At 37.6% G+C, this 18,829-nt stretch overlaps 2 protein-coding genes across 2 annotated transcripts; one reads left to right on the top strand and one right to left on the bottom strand.

Moving 5' to 3' along the window:
- The first annotated feature begins 7,310 nt into the window (after positions 1-7,310).
- Positions 7,311-9,615, top strand: rxfp3.3b (relaxin family peptide receptor 3.3b). Its single transcript, XM_079411559.1, has one exon. The coding sequence runs from the start codon at positions 7,438-7,440 to the stop codon at positions 8,656-8,658; it is 1,221 nt and encodes a 406-aa protein (XP_079267685.1). The 5' UTR covers positions 7,311-7,437; the 3' UTR covers positions 8,659-9,615.
- A 1,331-nt stretch (positions 9,616-10,946) lies between these two features.
- Positions 10,947-16,424, bottom strand: calml4b (calmodulin-like 4b; the record flags this gene model as incomplete). The annotated part of the gene is given in 5 exon segments (XM_079412509.1): positions 10,947-10,957; positions 11,618-11,733; positions 11,735-11,798; positions 15,434-15,577; positions 16,382-16,424. Coding segments are annotated over 5 exon segments (378 nt in total).
- Between the last annotated feature and the right edge of the window lie 2,405 nt (positions 16,425-18,829).

Below are 18,829 nucleotides of genomic sequence, written 5' to 3'. Positions count from 1 at the left end.
TCTCAGACAAATATTGTCCTATATTATAACAAACCATACATCAATGGAAAGCTTATTTACTCAGCTTTGTATAGATCTCAGTTTTGAAAAATTGAGACTTATGGTTTTGTGGTCCATGGTCACCTTTAAAAAACGTTGTACATTCTGTAATTCACATTATCTTGTTTGTCATAAAGGATGAAGAATATCTATAATCCAGCAGTCTTGATTGATTTTGACTGCTAACTCTTTAAAACACATCAAAACAGCATGGAAACAGTATTCAGTTGAAGAAAAGATGAAAGTTATTCTCAGTACAATTATCCCCATTTAAATCAAAGTTTGAAAAATAGATTTAAAATCATGTGTAAGGCCACTGAGAGCATGCTGTTGTTGCACATAAAATATTCATGTTTAAGTGCAAATACAAACACCATTAGAAACTCCTAGTTCAGCATCACACACCATGATATGGGTTAACATGAGAGCCCGTTTCTCTCCAAAACGGTGCCAGTTTTAGCGTTTTGCAATAAAGAAACAAGAAAAACTAAACTTGATAATTTATGTTACAATTTTAACAAATGCACATTGTTCTAGAAGGATGGCATCATGTACATTACATGTACATATAGCTACATTACTCGAATTGTTATGTCGATAAAACAATTTGTAAGGAAAAATGCATTAAATAAAGTATTTCTGGGGAAACTTTTTCAAAAGAAAACACAAATGATGAGCCGCGGCGGTCTCGGTGAATCAGCAGCATGCACGAATGCAACAAAAAGTGTTGAACTTGAAAATTGTTTATGCTCGAGTGCACATGCTAAATGAAGGCGGATTGAATAAAATGGATAAAAAAAAGAAATTAAAAAAAGTTTATTAATGAGCTGCAGTTTTATTACATCACGCGCTGACACAGATGCAGTATTGTCATCAATAAGGTGCATGTTGGTCCTCAACTTATCCAAGTGACTGCAGCTGAACGCGCGTGAGAGACTTTACTGAACGTGGCACTTGCAGGAGTTAACACTGTACGCAATACCCGCAACCTCACACCAAATTTCAGGTCGTGTAGATAGGCAAGCATATATACAAATCATTTAGTAAGCAGAAATCCAAAATTTACCTTAACATATTAGAGGAAGATGTGACTGCATTGATGCTTGAAGAATGCACTTCCAGCAGCCATGATAGACAGCAGCTGGCGGTTAAATTTTTCTATGCACAATTTGATTTGACGAAAGTCACGAGACACTATCTCCCTATCCAATCATATTAATGGCTAAAATAAAATTAAAACAAGCATGTAATGACCACAAACGGATGAAAATAGCGGAGTAAAAGTACCGATACATCACTTAAAATGTACTCAAGTAAAAGTCCACAATTTTTAAACTACTCAAAAAAGTACAATTACTGATAAAAACTACTTAATTACTGTAACGTGAGTATTTGTAATTCGTTACTTCACACCACTGCCAACCAGTGCAATAATATAAGTGCTGCAGCGTAATTTGCCAAATGTTCCTCCCCCTCATTGGAGAAAAATCACATTCAAAAAGAAGGCATGCGACGCGATGATAGATGTAGACGTAGAGGAGTGGGATGACTTTCTTTTAGCCTAATGTTTACAATGTTTTTGTAATGTATTAATTATCATGGGCTGTAATAAAAACGATTAGTCCTATACTAATAAATACATTTGGTACGAAAAGCCTATATTTTAGTTGGCTATAAATATGTGGCTATGTTACAGCTCCCCTTTGAAGCTCTTGTGTTTTTCTCCTTTTCCATCTCTCCAATCCTGTTCTGCTCACAGCTGATTGGAGATGAGTTTTGGTCCCACTTTTGTTGCAGTTTGCTGATTTTTGTAAAACAGCTTCTGTTTTTGCTTTTCAGATAAAAGAGTGGTTTTAGTTTAATATGATGCAGGCTCATTTGTTGATAATAAATAATATTGATGATAATAAATCTTGTTTTGGGCTTGTTTTTGAAGCTGCAGTTGTTTATTTGTCTCGTGAGAGTTGGCAACAGTGCAAGCAGTCAGAATCTGTCCTGAGAGCGAACATTTAAAGTGGCAGGTGGCAAAACGTGTAAATAATAAATATAACGTTATTGTGCAGTGGTGTGAACGCAGCAGGACATAGTTTAATCTGGCTATTGTTCTTGGTTTGAACTGGTCTTAACTGAGAATAAAGGCATTTTTAGACTTGCTGGAATCCGAAAAACGAGACTCTGAACATCTTCAGGGTCAAATATAGTTATTTTCAAAGACGTCTACTGAGTGTTTAGAGGACAGCAGAACAGCGCCAAGACACAAACGACACGGGCCTGGCACAGAAACGGTCCTGTTCAATGAATATTGGATTATTGAATTATATTAAAGAAAAGCTTTATTGCTCTTTTATGGGATTTTTACCTCATTAGACGCCCTTAATGCAGAAATTGCACAGATGTTCGGAAATTCACGCCAAAAGAGAACATAAAGATGATAAGGGGTGTGTGTGACGGATATAACAGCCTGGATCGTTATTGAGGCTCAAATTCAAGAATCCAATTAAAAAGCCCAACGGAGCAAAACCGACAAGTTCACTTTCAGAAAGGACCATGACAGGAACCCAAAACACTCATGCAGACTTTTATTATAGCCTATGCTTTTATGTAAATTAACAGAAACTCAATTAGAATGACTAAAACTTCACAGCCTTTTCATGTAATAATTTCATTTTATTTTTCATTTAACCCTCTAAGCGCCAAAGTCGCAAAATTGCGAAAAGACATCATAATTAAATAGACTGCAGTTCCTAATATGGTGTAATATCTCATTTATATTCACTACCACTAGATGGCAGACATGTAGTACTTCGATCCTAGACCAAAATTACATCCTGTTCCTATTCAAAGTGTTCGAGAAAACAGCCGAGCAAGTGAGCTATCGTGTCATTGATGCAGAAGCAGTTCACTTCATAGCATGCGAGTAAATTGTGAGATTTGTGAGAGAAAATCGCCAAATGGCTAATAAAAAGTTGTACCGTGAGGATGTGTTGCAAATGTTGCGAAATGACGATCGGTCGTCTAATGATCGCGGTTCTCCCGGTACATCTTTGCATGCGCAATGGTGCCGCCGTGCAAGGCGAGAGTGTTCACGAAGCACAAACAAATGATAAGTTGGACCCTTTGCCCGATGGTGGTGGCAGGGATGGACGTGGTCGTAGTGTCCATAGGAGAGCTGTTGCTCTCTGATGGTCGGCCAGATTGCGTTGTTTGTTCTGATCGCGCGCGCTCTAAGGGCCGCCGGCAGAAAGTACAGGTGCAGTCAGTATGAGGTCTGTGCGCTGTGCTAGGGCTGTAGTACTCGAGTCCGGTCTCGGACTCGAGACGTTTTTCTGTCGTCTCGGACTCGTTGGTATTTTGACTCGGACTTGGTCATTGGACTCGCCAAATGTTGTAGTTGGTCTCGACGGAGTCCAGCTATATGCTTTTTTTTCTCTTTCAAAACAAAACCATTAATCTGGCTCGCTTGTTCGGAAAATGGGTAATGTAATTGGTTTAATTTACAATCCATCTAGAACGGGCATTGCCATTGGTCGCCTGGTAAATGCACGGCTGCATCATATGCCTGGCTCTGAGTGTGCGCGCTGCACAGAGGCATAATTAATTTTTATTTTGGCCACAGACACAATGTCGGCGAGTTGCATAATACAGTTTGGTTTTACAAAGTTTGTAGGAGTTTTCCCTCTCTTCCACCTGACTTTCCTTTGCTTTTATAGCTTATAAATGTCCGTGCGCAATTTACTTTCACTGCATGTAAGCGCACATGATTAACCGCTCTCTTGTGATGCTCTCTAGGTGCCATTCACACAGAATGTGCTTTTGTGTTGACAAAGATGCGACGCGGGCAGTGGAATAGGAAATAATGCAAGAAGATTGGAGTTAAACATCTTTTAATAACTAGAGCGCCGCATTTTTTTCATGCACGAAACACTGCAAGAGACGCGAGCGCAACAACAGTCAAACGCATCCATGTTTACATAGAAAAAACAATGGAAAAGCAGCATAATCAAATTAAAAACCTGTGAAGAACTTCTACTGTCTGATATTTCATGTTTGCATCAGGGTGACAGGCTGAAAACTAATGTTCATAGTTTTCCCAGAGCATTTATAGTTAATAATAGCACTCTCTAGGTGTGATACCTTCAGTCATTTTGAATTTGAATTACTTGAGAATTTTTTAAGCATTTTTCTTGTATTATTTATGAACATATAGGCCTATGCATAAGAAAAGTTTGTACAAGATGTAGTTGTAGTTTATGCATCTTTTCTGCAAAGATATTTAATGATTTGTTTAACATTTACATCATGATGACAACTTCATGTGTGCGGTGCACTTAGAATATAATTTTCTTTAACTAGAGGTTTAATAAAAAAAGTTGCTTGAATCATGTTTTAGTTATTTTTTCAAGTTGACTAGTTAAAATTGTACAAAATCGAGAATTGGTCAAATATTATATGAAAATCAATATATTTATTTTTTTTGCCACATGGTCTAGCATAGAAACAAATAAAAAACCTTCCAATTTTTTATTTCTTTAATTTTTCAATCTTTAATTGTCTATTCTCTAACTGAACTAAATGATTTTTATTTCTACTATTAAAAATGGCCTCAGCTTAACACCTGTAATTCTGTCTATATCCCCCTATCCCCGGGGCCGGGGGAGATATATTGCACCTATATTATATGGCCTAAGGTAAACAGCAATTTTTTTTTTGTTTGTTTTTTTTAATTTTTTTTTTAAATATTTTATCCTACAGTGTTGCTGCACATGCTTTTAGATCATTACAAATAATGCAAAATGATTATCTTAGAATAGAAGATATGCTGTCTCTCGTGTCACATAAATTATCAATAGTTAAGTATGTGGTTTTGAAGAAGATGCTTTTATTTTCTTTCTCTGTTTGGACTGTCCCATTTGGACTTGACTTGGACTCGAACCTCTTTGGACTCGGTCTTGACTCGGACTCGATAGTCCTGGTCTTGGACTTGTCTTGGACTCGACAAAGGTGGACTTGACTACAGCCCTACACTGTGCCAATGAGAGCTACCATACTCTCAAGAACTATAAACTGTGTCACCTAGATACCTGATTGGGCAGATAGCTGGTCAACTGATCAAAAAATAGGCACATGTATTATACTATGGCACAGTAATATAGTAATAATTGACTACTTTCTCCTGTTTTACTATTGATTTCCTCTTTTCCAGATCATTTGGAATGAAGATAAAAAGACAAAAAAAAAAAACATTCAAATAAATTCAAACATCCATTCAATATCTATTATTTCCTGAATATTACTGATGAACTGATCAAAAAGTAGGCTACTCTTCACATGCATTTTACTACTATATAGTATATGTTTATATAAGTATATGTTATTTTAGATTGTTTTGAACCAGCAACAATCTTTTAATAACCAACACATCAACAAAGCACAGCCTACACCAAATTATCAAATATGTCACTAATGTTTCCGCTTTCATATTTAGCTGTCTTTTCTGACAGAGGAAGTGCAGACAGATAACAGTAATTATTTTAATTCTATAAACTGTCGCTTATCAATGAGCCACTGGAAAAGTAAAGAACTTTTGTCTAAAAATATACTCTCCTTCTCCTTGCTGCAGTATGTCGTTTATCTGTTAAAAAACTGATTACTACAGACCCGAGAGATTAAAATATAAAAATAAAGAACTTTCCATTTGCACTCATTGTTATGCTCTTCACATCTACTTTATCATGCAAAAACACTAAAGCACAAAGTCACTGAGTGAGCTTTTGCTCGTCTGAACACACTTTGACTGCAAACGCTATATATTGCACATGCTCAATATAAACTACTACACTTTGGTTGTACATTGTATTATGAGAACTGGTACTATAAGATTGATTTTCTCACTGCTTGTAGGTGTCTCTCTTTTTGTGTCCAGTCTTTTCACTGTACGACAAAAAGGTAAAACTTGTTCAGCTGTGACACAAAAGGAGAATGTGTGTGTTCTCATGTGTTCAGATGTTCTGGTTGAGTCGAGGACATCTTAAAAGTGTAGTTTATCTTAACGCCAGTGATCATGAACAGCCACCCACATACTGACATTTACGACTTTGCAGAGTTTAATTACAATGGCTAAAAGCTAAACATTTAATGGTACTGCAATGACACAATCCAAATGTCTAATCTAAGATTGAATCACTATTGAATTTCGTACATGCACGGGCACTTTATGGCCCCTATATAGCGTCATCGGGGCTCTGTTCCAAAGTGAGCTGCTTTGTCATCTGCTGTCTACATAAGAGGTGTCATCTAAGGAATGCTACAAGTGGCCTATTTAAAAGAGACTCAAGCTCAACTGATTTTTACCATTAGTATGATATTACATGTAGCATTACATCACTTGCTCACCAATGGATGTGAATGGGTGCCGTCAGAATGAGAGTCCAAACAGCTGATAAAAACATCACAAGTATTCCATACCACTCCAGTCCATCAGTTAACAACTTGAGAAACCAAAATACAAGTTCATAATCCATAACATTGCTTGGTCTCTTCTGAATCAGGCGAGAAATCTAGAGTAGATCATTTCTGATAACAAATGCCTAAATCAGACGGGCTTACTGAAAATGCAAATTCATTCTCTGCCAGCAGGAGGTACTTTTGGAGCAGCAGAGATCGAGGTTTCTCTGAAAAGGGCTGTCATAATAAGCATGCGCTCACAAATGCTGCTTTATCAGGCATTACAGGCAAGATGAAATGAAAATGGCATCGGAAATTTTCTGAGGACAGATGTTTCCTTCAGAGATACAGTGATATAAAAACACCCGCACCGTGTTTCATTCTTTAAATGTGATTTTTTTCAATATTTTGATTTTTTTGCACCCTCAGATTCCAGATTTTCAAATAGTTGCATCTCAGCCAAAAATTGCCCTATCCTGACAAACCATACATCAATGGAAAGATTATTCAGCTTTCAGATTATCTATAAATCTCAATTTTACAAAATTGACCCTTATGACTGGTTTTGTGGTGCAGGGTTACATATAAGTAGTCAAGTGCAAAGACCACAAGTGTGGGTATTTGGACAAGGGGTTTGTGTGCGTTAAGGGCACTGTGCTTTGGCGTTTTTAAGTCTTGCGCACACGCTCTCAAGCGGCCAAGAGAGAAATGTAAAGAGTGTCAAACCTCGTTTCGCTGGTCGAGAGGGAGGAGTGAATCCTCGTGACCCCGCCCCCGTGCGCGGCGCAGGTTTCATAAAGCCCCGCGCGGCGGTCTGCTCCAGCATCAGCAGCGGCGGCGGCGGCAGCACCGTCATGGCGCGGGAGTCTCAATCCTCTTCGCTGTGTCTGGAAGAAACGCGCAGTCCTCACTCACTCTCCTAGTGTCCCCCCCACCCCGCGAGTCAGCAAGGTGATGCAAGCCCTCCACAGACCCGGGCTGCACCGGACACCAGACGCCGAGCTCTGGTTGGACCGGATGGCGGACCTCCAGAACCAGAGCTCCGCGAACGGCACCGAGCTCAGCCGCTTCAGCAACCTGGAGGACATCAACCTGCCCGCGGACGGCACGCTGGAGCTGCGCGTCATGATCTCCATAGTGTACTCGGTGGTGTGCGCGGTGGGTCTGGTGGGCAACCTGCTGGTCTTCTTCCTCATGAAAGTCCGGCAGGGGAGGAAGAAATCCACGATCAACTACTTCATCATGAACCTGGCGGTCACGGACTTCCAGTTCGTCCTCACGCTGCCCTTCTGGGCCGTGGACACAGCGCTGGACTTCACCTGGCCGTTTGGACACGTCATGTGCAAGGTGGTGGTCACGGTGACCGTGATGAACGTGTACGCGAGCGTCTTCTTCCTCACCGCTATGAGCGTGACGCGCTATTGGTCAGTTGCGTCCGCGCTCAAGGACCGAACGCGCAACAAGCGCTGCTCTGTGAAGCTGGTCAGCGCGCTTCTGTGGCTCCTAGCCACCGTTGCGTCGGTTCCCACGGCGATCTTCTCCACGGTGAGCTCGATCAGCGGCGTCAAGCTGTGCCTCCTGCGCTTCCCCAACGGCCAGCACTGGCACGCTCTCTATCACCTGCAGAAGATCCTAGTGGCGTTTGTATTTCCGATGCTCATAACCGTCGTGTGTTATCTTCTCCTGTTGCGCCTCATTCGCCTGCGGAGCATGAACAACAACTTCCCCAAGCGCAGGTCCAGAGTCACCAAATCCGTCACGATCGTGGTCTTGTCCTTCTTCATATGCTGGCTGCCCAACCACGCCATCACCTTCTGGGGAGTCCTGGTCAAGTTTAACGTGATCCACTGGGACAAAGTCTACTACACGCTCCACACGTACGTGTTCCCGGTCACCATTTGCCTGGCGCACTCAAACAGCTGCTTGAACCCGGTCTTGTATTGCCTCATGCGCAGGGAGTTCAGGAAAATGCTCAAGGACTTCTTCTGGAGGATTTCGTCGCCCGCGATCGTCAACAGCTGTCAGATCCGACCGTTCTCGGGAACCGTGAAGGAGCGCGACGACAGCCAGGCGGCGATTCCTCTGAACGTGATGGAGACCGAGGAGTACAGGTTGTCGGTGGTGAACGGGCAAACCGACGCGTTACCGTCCACGGACTGCGCCGTTAAGAGATAGACGCACGAAGCCGTGCGTTAAAGCGCGCTCTTTACTTGAGTTACAGTACTAGAAGACTTTCTGCAAACTCTACAAGGATGTCGTTCGAGCCTTTTTTTTATTGTTATTTCAAGTGATGTTTCAAGATGTTGCATCCTTAAACGTTCGTGCCAAATTGTCTTTTGCAAACTGTGGGTCCGCTGCAAGCCACAGTGCTTTTTTAACGCTTCTGTCCACGTTTCTGAATTTAAAAGAGTGGTTTTATTCCGTGTAATCGTGCGCGGTGAAGCAGACCTGGATGGACAGAGTATCGAATTATCGAAATAAAATATTTGACTTAAGATGCAATGCAACTTTTATAATTTTCACTTTTACTCATGTTTGGAGGAAATACTGTTGCATTAAAAAAAAAAAAACGACTATATATACATAGTTGTTATTATATCTTATCATTATTTATTAGAAATATGTGGCCATCCTCATTTTTTTTCTATCTTACACACGTTTGGAGTAAAATATCATTGCTTCATTGCATAAAAAAAACCAATAAGCCACACACACACACACACACACACACACACACACACACACACACACACACACTAAGATTTACTTAAATATGTTTCAGCTATTTAACATTTTTGACCAACCCCATCTTTTCACTTTTATTCAAATTTGGAGTAAGATTTAGTTTGCATAAAAAATGGTCTAAGACTGAAATAATTTTTAATGAATGCTCATACTGTAAACCAGCAACTTGAAATTGCCACATTATTCCTTAAATAGGTTTCCGCCCCCCTTTTTGTTGTTTGAATCTATTGCCTGGAAATTCTGAAATAATTAAAATGTATTGCTCATTTGAAGTGTAATAAAGCTGTGTCAATGACCTCAACCATGTGAAGGTGATGGTCTGAAAGGAAATGAATGTAAACAGTGTTACTATGTTGTCCATTTGAAGGGCATAATAAAGTCCTGTCTTATCATAGCAATGTTTGTTTTCCTCATAAGCACAATTACAGTTGAATTTTACTGTTATTCCATCTAATTAACATTTGACAGCAGGTCTGTGGTTTAGGGAGTAAATCTACCTCAACAGCTTTACTTCAGTTTATTATCTCAACACAGACACATAAACCCATGCAAGCAATAACACAACAACAGGGGAATTTATGAGCTCTGTGATGCAAAGACGGGCTGGTTCACAAAACAACAGTTTGCTTTCAGTCCTTGCTTTTTATAGGTTATAATAAACTGTTTAAACATGTTTTAACACAGAGAAAGGAGCAGTGGGCATTTAGTGATCCACATGCACCTTTATTGTTTTTTAACCAGAAGGTTAAGAGAATGCGATTCATGCAAAATAAAATAATATTCACTCTATAAACACAAGAGGGCACCGTGATAGCAATTTTAAATACAAAACCAATAATCTGAAACTGTATAAATAAACAGTTTGAAAGTTCAGGAAAGTCCACTTTCAGCCCACTATTAACCTTTAAGTAAAAAAGTCGCACATCTGGTGTCTTTGGAAACAATCCCACGGTTGTTAGTTAATGATTGAAGCAGCATGGCAGGTGGTTTATCAGTCATGCTTGTGTAGTTATTTAATTTTTTGCTGTTTTAGGAAGATTTAGAGGCTGTAATATCTGTGGTTTTCAGCTGGAATGACATTCTTCTGCTGATTTATTGCAGCTCCGGAGTTTGTTCAGCATCAGCCGGTCAGAAATGTCACCATCTTTGCAAAACCCTCGTCGTTAATTTGTCCATCATGCATCACGCCGGTTTCATTTAGTTTGTCCACACAGACACAAAGCATTATTTCACTAAATTTATACTTTAACAATATAATGAGGAATTAGCAAAATGGAAAAATAAGGCATTTTTATGCTGATATGTTCTGAATTGTACCTGGACTGCAGATGTTTTTAACATGCTGCATTTGGCATGAAAAGTTGGAATTTGCAACTTGTATTTTCACGCACTGGTTCATTTAGAGATTTTGGGCTATTTTACTTCCATAAAAGTAATGTACAATTTTATTGATTTGTATTTTATAGAAATGTATCTATTTGCATCTGTAGATTTGGTTTACAATACATATTTAAGGCCATTAAGCAGCACTTACACACACCAACATTTACAGTTTTATTCCCATCTATATTCTGAAGACTTTAATTGAGAGATTTGTTCATATATCAATCACATTAGATTATATAACCTTTGCTGAAAAGAAAAAAGGTGATGATTCCCCCCTCCCCCCCGTCTGTTGGCAGTATTTCCTAATTTATGGAGGGATAAAAAGAGATATCTCAAATCCCCACTATAAAAACAATTGACAATGTCAACAAAATTAAATACGAATTTTGAACCTGGCTTTATCTAATCTTCAGATTTACTTTCTGTAAATTTTATGGAAATTAAGGTATAAATAAGTATGTGTGATATATTTTAGTTTATCCTAATAAAATGCATAAATTAGCCAAGATATTAAGACTTTTGAGACTCCTTACTAAAAGAATTACTATTTTGTTTGCTTATATATCATATTATATTGTTTACTAATAGATCCCATTCATTTTACCCATTGGGAATTGATTTTGTAACAATATATATATTTTTTGGCGCTTTATGGATTGTTTCAAAACAGTAGCACATTAATGAAACAGGAAAATAACAGTGCTTATGTTGCAAAATGCAACAATTATGAAACAATTTCAATTTCAACTATAAAGCAGCTCTACAACAGAATATTATTTATATACTATTACTGTTTTTGAAACAGCTTTTAGTTATATTCTCAGTTTTCTTTTTAATTTTCTGATAGATCACATTCAGAGTATCAGTCAATAGAAACGGCTTTGTTGTTGTAAGTCAAGGTAGTAGGAATATCCCACATCTGGCTTAGAATGGCACACCGCACAATGCATTGTGGGTAATGTAGTTCTATCGCTCCCGAGCCCTTTGTCTGGATCAGATTTACCTTCCTGATCTGTGAGTCGCTCTCCAAAGCCTGTCAGTCTGGCCCTGAGCTCTGACGCCGTGATAAAGCCTCGTCTGCTCGTGTCCATTAACCTCACGGCCTGCAGGATCTCGGAGAACCTGCTGGATCTGAGCATGCATCACGCTGAGAAACGTGGAGAAGTCCAACTCACCTCTCTTATCTGGGACAGGCAGAGTCAAAGAGCTTTGCCAAAAATCTTCAGATACAGAAGCCGTTTGATCACGTCTGACAGGCTGAGAGTTATATTTACTGTGGAGGGTTTATATTTAAAACATTGCATCACATTTGTCAAGCAGGGCTTCATATCATCAGCAGCACCACATGTGATGTCAGTTCAAATGACACTTCCTTCAATTAAAATCATTGTGAGCGTGTAGCGTGGGATTTCAGTGCTCTGTTTTTCTTCCAGGTGACTCTATAAACCATCTTTCTGCATTCACTGGCCTTATCTGGATGTCTGAGGTTTGCAGTTGTTATTGTTGAGTTTCATCCGCGTACTCCTACAGATTTCACGTTTATTTAACTTAGTAAGCAAAGTTTTACACTGTTGACTTTACTTGGGGCTTGGAAGTTTAGGAGGACATCCATCTGATAACTTAACAGTGACATGAGTCATTTGTTTAGATGTTCAAATACTTCCAGTATCTCAGTTTAGTGTTCAGAGTCACTGTAAGTCAACCAGTGATCATTTTCTATGAGCTGCCACATTCAACTGGTAGAGAACTAAAAATCCCATTCATTTTCTCCATAGGGGAATTGATTTTTAACAATAACTTTCTTAAAAATTCTATTTTATAGCACTTTATACACTAAGGATTGTTTCATACCAGCTGCGCTATAAAAAAGAGAAACACAACAGTGTTAATGCAGCAATTATGAAACAATTACATTTCAACTATAAAGCAGCTCTACAGCAGTGTTATTTTAGAATTATTTATATGCTAGTATAGTTTATGAATATTTTGCATTACCTTTTATTTTTAGATTTTCAGTTCTCATTTTAACTTGGGTTTAATTTTTAGTAATTCTGTCATGTGCTTTTGTCTTTTTTTTTAGTTTTCATTATTCTTAAATATTACTATTTTGATTTCATTTATTTTTTAAATCAGTTTTAGAGTTTATTTATTTCCCGTTAGCCACTTCTAACATTTTTCATTTCTAATTTTTGTCAATTTCAGTAAAAAAAAATATTTGTAATAGTTTTCGTTTTTGTCAACTCTGCTTTACAGAAGCAGAAAAGTGTCATAATTAAGCTTAATTTAGCTTAATGTTGATTCAATTCGGTTCAATAACAGTGTCAAAGTTGCAAAGTTCTTCAATTATTAAAGCAGAAATGAATTCAGTTCATAATTATTGAATTGAACTTTAAAGACATATTGTGAGCTAGGAAGTTGCTAATCAATGGTAGATGATTCTGTTGAAGCCATCAACCTGCAATATTTCAACTTATTTTTTTAAAATACTCGCATTCAACAGCAAAATTCACAGTGAGAAACTACATTACCCATGATTCTGCAGAGAAATCTCCACCAAAGAATCACAAGCAAATCACGTCAAAAGAGCTTCACCCACTTCTATGAAGCACTGCGAATGTTATATTTGTCTATATTTGAGCTAAATATAAAATATATTGTTTCTATAAACATAATCAACATCTTTAAATCAATAGTTTATATTTATCCATTGATATTATTTGGATTATATCATGTGCAATAAATGGGATTGTAGTTCTTTCCTTCATTAAAGCCATTACATAGTCGTTGTCTAATTTCCAAATACTTTTTTTTTTTTTGCTTCAAATCAAAGTTTGTAATGTTGTGATTCCCCTCAACACTGGTTAGTACGGAAGTTCTAAGCGGCCATGCATTATTATAATTTTTCTGTCTTGTTTTGTCGTTATCACGACTTAATTTTCTCGTGATCTCGACATAACGAAAGTTGTTTTGTTGTTATCACGACTTAATTTTCTCGTGATCTCGAAACATAACGAAAGTTGTTTTGTCGTTATCACGACTTAATTTTCTCGTGATCTCGAAACATAACGAAAGTTGTTTTGTCGTTATCACGACTTAATTTTCTCGTGATCTCGACAAAGTTTTGTCGTTATCACGACTTAATTTTCTCGTGATCTCGACAAAGTTTTGTCGTTATCACGACTTAATTTTCTCGTGATCTCGAAACATAACGAAAGTTGTTTTGTCGTTATCACAGATTAATTTTCTCGTGATCTCGAAACATAACGAAAGTTGTTTTGTCGTTATCACGACTTAATTTTCTCGTGATCTCGACATAACGAAAGTTGTTTTGTCGTTATCACGACTTAATTTTCTCGTGATCTCGACATAACGAAAGTTGTTTTGTCGTTATCACGACTTAATTTTCTCGTGATCTCGAAACATAACGAAAGTTGTTTTGTCGTTATCACGACTTAATTTTCTCGTGATCTCGAAACATAACGAAAGTTGTTTTGTCGTGATCACAACTTTTTTTCTCGTGATCTCGACATAACGAAAGTTGTTTTGTCGTTATCACGACTTAATTTTCTCGTGATCTCGACATAACGAAAGTTGTTTTGTCGTTATCACGACTTAATTTTCTCGTGATCTCGACATAACGAAAGTTGTTTTGTCGTTATCACGACTTAATTTTCTCGTGATCTCGACATAACGAATGTTGTTTTGTTGTTATCACGACTTAATTTTCTCGTGATCTCGACATAACGAAAGTTGTTTTGTCGTTATCACGACTTAATTTTCTCGTGATCTCGACATAACGAAAGTTGTTTTGTTGTTATCACGACTTAATTTTCTCGTGATCTCGACATAACGAATGTTGTTTTGTCGTTATCACGACTTAATTTTCTCGTGATCTCGACATAACGAAAGTTGTTTTGTCGTTATCACGACTTAATTTTCTCGTGATCTCGACATAACGAAAGTTGTTTTGTTGTTATCACGACTTAATTTTCTCGTGATCTCGACATAACGAATGTTGTTTTGTCGTTATCACGACTTAATTTTCTCGTGATCTCGAAACATAACGAAAGTTGTTTTGTCGTTATCACGACTTAATTTTCTCGTGATCTCGAAACATAACGAAAGTTGTTTTGTCGTTATCACGACTTAATTTTCTCGTGATCTCGACATAACGAAAGTTGTTGATCTCAACGTAAAAACCGTTTTCTCACGACGTAATTGTAGTTATCGTGAGAAAATCAGGGTCGCTATATTGTCTTCGACGATAAAGTTGCAGACCCGACAGCCTCCTTCTCAAGTGTCGAACACTTATGTGTAAGTCGTCAATCACTGACAGACACAGAGCTATTTCAGTTTGAGTGAGTCCCTGATCAAAGTAAAAGCGAATATGATCATCCATGATCCTGCGATGATGCTGCTTCTATAGCATTTTCTCATGCCGAATACACAGAGAAAATTAAGTCGTGATAACGACAAAACAACTTTCGTTATGTCGAGATCACGAGAAAATTAAGTCGTGATCACGAGAAAACAAGACAGAAAAATTATAATAATGCATGGCCGCTTAGAACTTCCGTAAGTTAGTTTGGTTCATAGGTTATAACTCTTTAACAAAGACAATTTAAAAATCCCTATGGGAAAATAAACTTCAGGCTGCTGAAAAAGTGGGCGGGAACATTTGCACTCTAGAGTGAGTTTGGGGCGGGGCTATCCATTTGACTGACAGATGGAAAGCAGAAGGGGAGGTGTTTAGGAAAACATTAATTATTTTGTAGTTCACAACCCCTTTTACTTAAACAAGTGGCTGTATACACTATACCGATTTTATGGTTCAGCAAGTGTCTGTTGAGCTCTTGCAGGGTCGGACAGCAGCCCAGAGCTCTCATGACCATCAGCAGATCCTGCGCCTTCATTTTACCCTTGCTCTTCTGATCGTACAGTTTATTAAAACACTCTTTATACTCTGAAAAAAGACATAAATGTATTACTATACACAGAAAGTGTAGCATGCAAACACTTGAAATGTAACACCTTAACCTAATTAACTCTGAAGTACACATTTTTCTTTGAAATGCATCCAGATGACAGATCAAATGCTTTTAGTTTGATAAGGATTGGATACAGTTTGGCAAAGAATCTCTTTAATCCCAAATGAAGGATTTGTTCTGGCATAAACTGAGACAACCTGTTTAGGAGGGAATCAAGATTACAGCATTATCAACAACAGCAGGTGGACGAACGAATCAAAGCCAGACAGTATGAGACACTGAAGCTTCAAGACTTCCTTGCATTTCTGCAGAGCGTGTCTTTGTGTAAATTGTGCATTATCTGTCTTGTATTTATTCTCATATTTTGTACCCATTTGAGCCCCATCTCTGTTTCTGCACGTGCTTGTCCTGCAGTAATCGGTCAGTTGAAGTCCAGTGACCAGCAACAAAAGTCACTTCAGTAGTCGCTTCAGTATCAGTGCAATATAATAATTATATAGCCTATAATAACAGCAATTCACATTTATATAATATTTAGCAGATATAAATAGGCTAATTAAAAAGGTCACGAAGGCTATAAAGGCTAAATTCATCATTTAATGGTCTATTAACTATTTTATGAAAGCTGTAGTTCAAGTGGCTCAATCTCTACTTTAACCTGCATTTTTGGCTTGCGTTGAAGCTATACATCTGAATGTATCTAATTAATCAGATAAAAAACAGCCACGTGTCTGTACGAAAAGTGTAGCATATACTTGTGACAGAATAAACCTGCTTACCGTTGATTTGATCTTGATTGAGGAATTTCGTCTGCAATGACATTATTATACATTAAGTCAAATATATTTTTGTTTACATGTAAATAATAGGCAAAGAACAGATGCTAAACTGACCATGTCCACTCGCAGACCCACAGCATATCAGATATTTGGCTGCAAATGTTGTCATCTGTATGAATGAGACTAACTTTCCTCTTTAATCTTCCTGAAGAAGGCGCTAGACTGCACAGAAAGCCCAATCTCCAGTCACTTCAACAGTTCAATAGTTGCATGTTAAATTTTTAATAGTTTAAAAATATCAAATACAGTCTATCTCTTTATAATGGTTTTTAAAAACAAACGTAACTTGATAAGACCGACTAGTATTTTGGCAAGTGGAGGGCGACAGTGGTTTGCCCGCAGTATCTGTCTTGCGTCTCTTCAGGGGAAAGGGCCCTGTGCTGCATTTCTAATGGGATCGATAAAGGTATGAGGAATGTTGTTGTTTGGGAGGATGTTGTGTGTGAGTGCTGCTGAGCTTCTTGCCGAGGCTACCGTGTCGGGACGTGTGTGAAGAGATTGGGAAGGATAGTTGGTAGTTTTGGGGTTCCACGTAGAGGAGCGCGGGGCACAAAGTAACGTGAGACAAATCTGCTATTATTTTAATCTGCAATCTGTTATTTATCAGTTTAGATAAGAAGACGCTAACCGGTTTTAAATTAAAGTTGCTCAGATGTGGTAACCCTGCAGTGCTATTCTATAACATTAGAGATGTAATTCACACTATTTACTTTAATTCATTTTAATGAGAAACAACGAGAAACAGGTGAATAAAGACTGATAATTATTATTTCAAGACATTGAAAGCATTTTGGCTCGTTTATGTGGGCCGTCCCAGGGATGATTGCAATATGTTCATTATCAAACTCAAAAATCAGATTACTGTTAATTATTAAAAAAAGCCATTATTTTATTTAAAATAATAATTTTATTGACAAAATATTTTAGTTTATCTTGGATATTTTTTTCATAAGATCAGATAACATTTTAGGGTGTCATATGGTCATGTTACAATGCACCCCACCTACGGGGCATGTTGTCACATTTCACTTCCATCTTTTGAGGGTAAATAAAGAAAAACATATACACTGTATTTATGAAACAAAGCGACATATTTGTACTAGACAAGTGTGAAATTACTGTGGATAAGAAATTATACTCTGACACAATTAGAGAAAGTCAAAAAGTGTTACTTTGTGGCCCGCTCTCCCCTACCCCATGTCCTGTAGCAGCCCATTATCTGCCTTTATGGTTTATTGAATTGTATGTATATATATATATATGAAGTGTCTTATTCGCCGGGGTGTCCTGGTTTAATGTGACTGATTAATTGTTACCGGTCCCCCAGCGTTTGTATGTGTATTTGTAATTTTGAGTGTGTGTGTGTGTGTGTATGGGGTATTAGGGCAGGTTATTCTCTTTCATGTGCCATTTTTCATATTGTTTTATATTGATGACGGCTAAGTAGTTAGCCAGAGTGGTTTTGGCACATATTGAGTGATCTTTTGGTGTGAATTGAAGTGTGTGATTTAACAGATGCACTTATGGATTTTTGAACTTTTGGTGTTTGCTGTGTAATGAAATTGTGTATAATTGGTGGACACATGAACTAATTTTAAGGTGTTGAAACCCTCTGCTGAATACCTTTCTGCTCGTTGATTGCTTACTTATTTTAGGTAATTTGTGATTTGTCAAAGTTGAAGTACAGGCCTATATGTGATAACCATCTTAACCTGCTGCTTTGCCCTTTTAAGGTTTTAATAGTGTTGTATTATTGTATAAGAATAAAAGTGCCATATTCATTTATTAATGTTGTGTGCTTGAGTCTCCTTGGCTATTGATGCCCAAATAAATGATCTTGTCCAGGAACATTTTGGTCTTTTCCTTTACTCCTTTGACTTATTTTGAAGTGTTACATTTACATTCTTCAGCTGCGATTTTTCTGCCTGAATGACACCGAAATATTTAATAAACACCGAACATTTACAAAAAAAACCACTGAAAAGATTATCCATATAGACCTATTAAGTCTAGAGATGATGAGCCTTGCCCATTCCACCCGCAATATATTTAAAAGTAATTAGGCTGCTTTCTTAAATTCATTTTTCAAAATTATTTCATTAATTTATTACATTATTAAGTAACAATATATTTTCTGAGGGAAGACATCGCAGATGAATAGGGTAAAATAAATGTCACCTTAATAAGTTTCTTTCTCTCTTTTTTTCCTGAAAGCTTTATTAAATATGCACTAATTACACTCTTAAAAATAAAGGTGCTTCACGATGCCAAAAGAACCTTTTTTTGTCTAAATGGTTGTTTCACAAAAGGCTCTTTGTGGCGAAAGAAGGTTCTTCAGGTATAAAGAGATGGTTCTTTGTGTGAAGAACCTTTTAAGCACCTTTATTT

This window comes from Barbus barbus, assembly GCF_936440315.1.
Source record: "Barbus barbus genome assembly, chromosome: 48".
In the NCBI taxonomy this organism is placed as follows: domain Eukaryota; kingdom Metazoa; phylum Chordata; class Actinopteri; order Cypriniformes; family Cyprinidae; genus Barbus; species Barbus barbus.
The sequence above is the reverse complement of the archived record's forward strand: the minus strand, read 5'-3'. Positions and strand labels throughout refer to the sequence as shown.

Coding starts and splice junctions, on each gene's coding strand:
- rxfp3.3b (XM_079411559.1), top strand. CDS start 7,438: ATGCAAGCCCTCCACAGACCCGGGCTGCACCGGACACCAGACGCCGAG.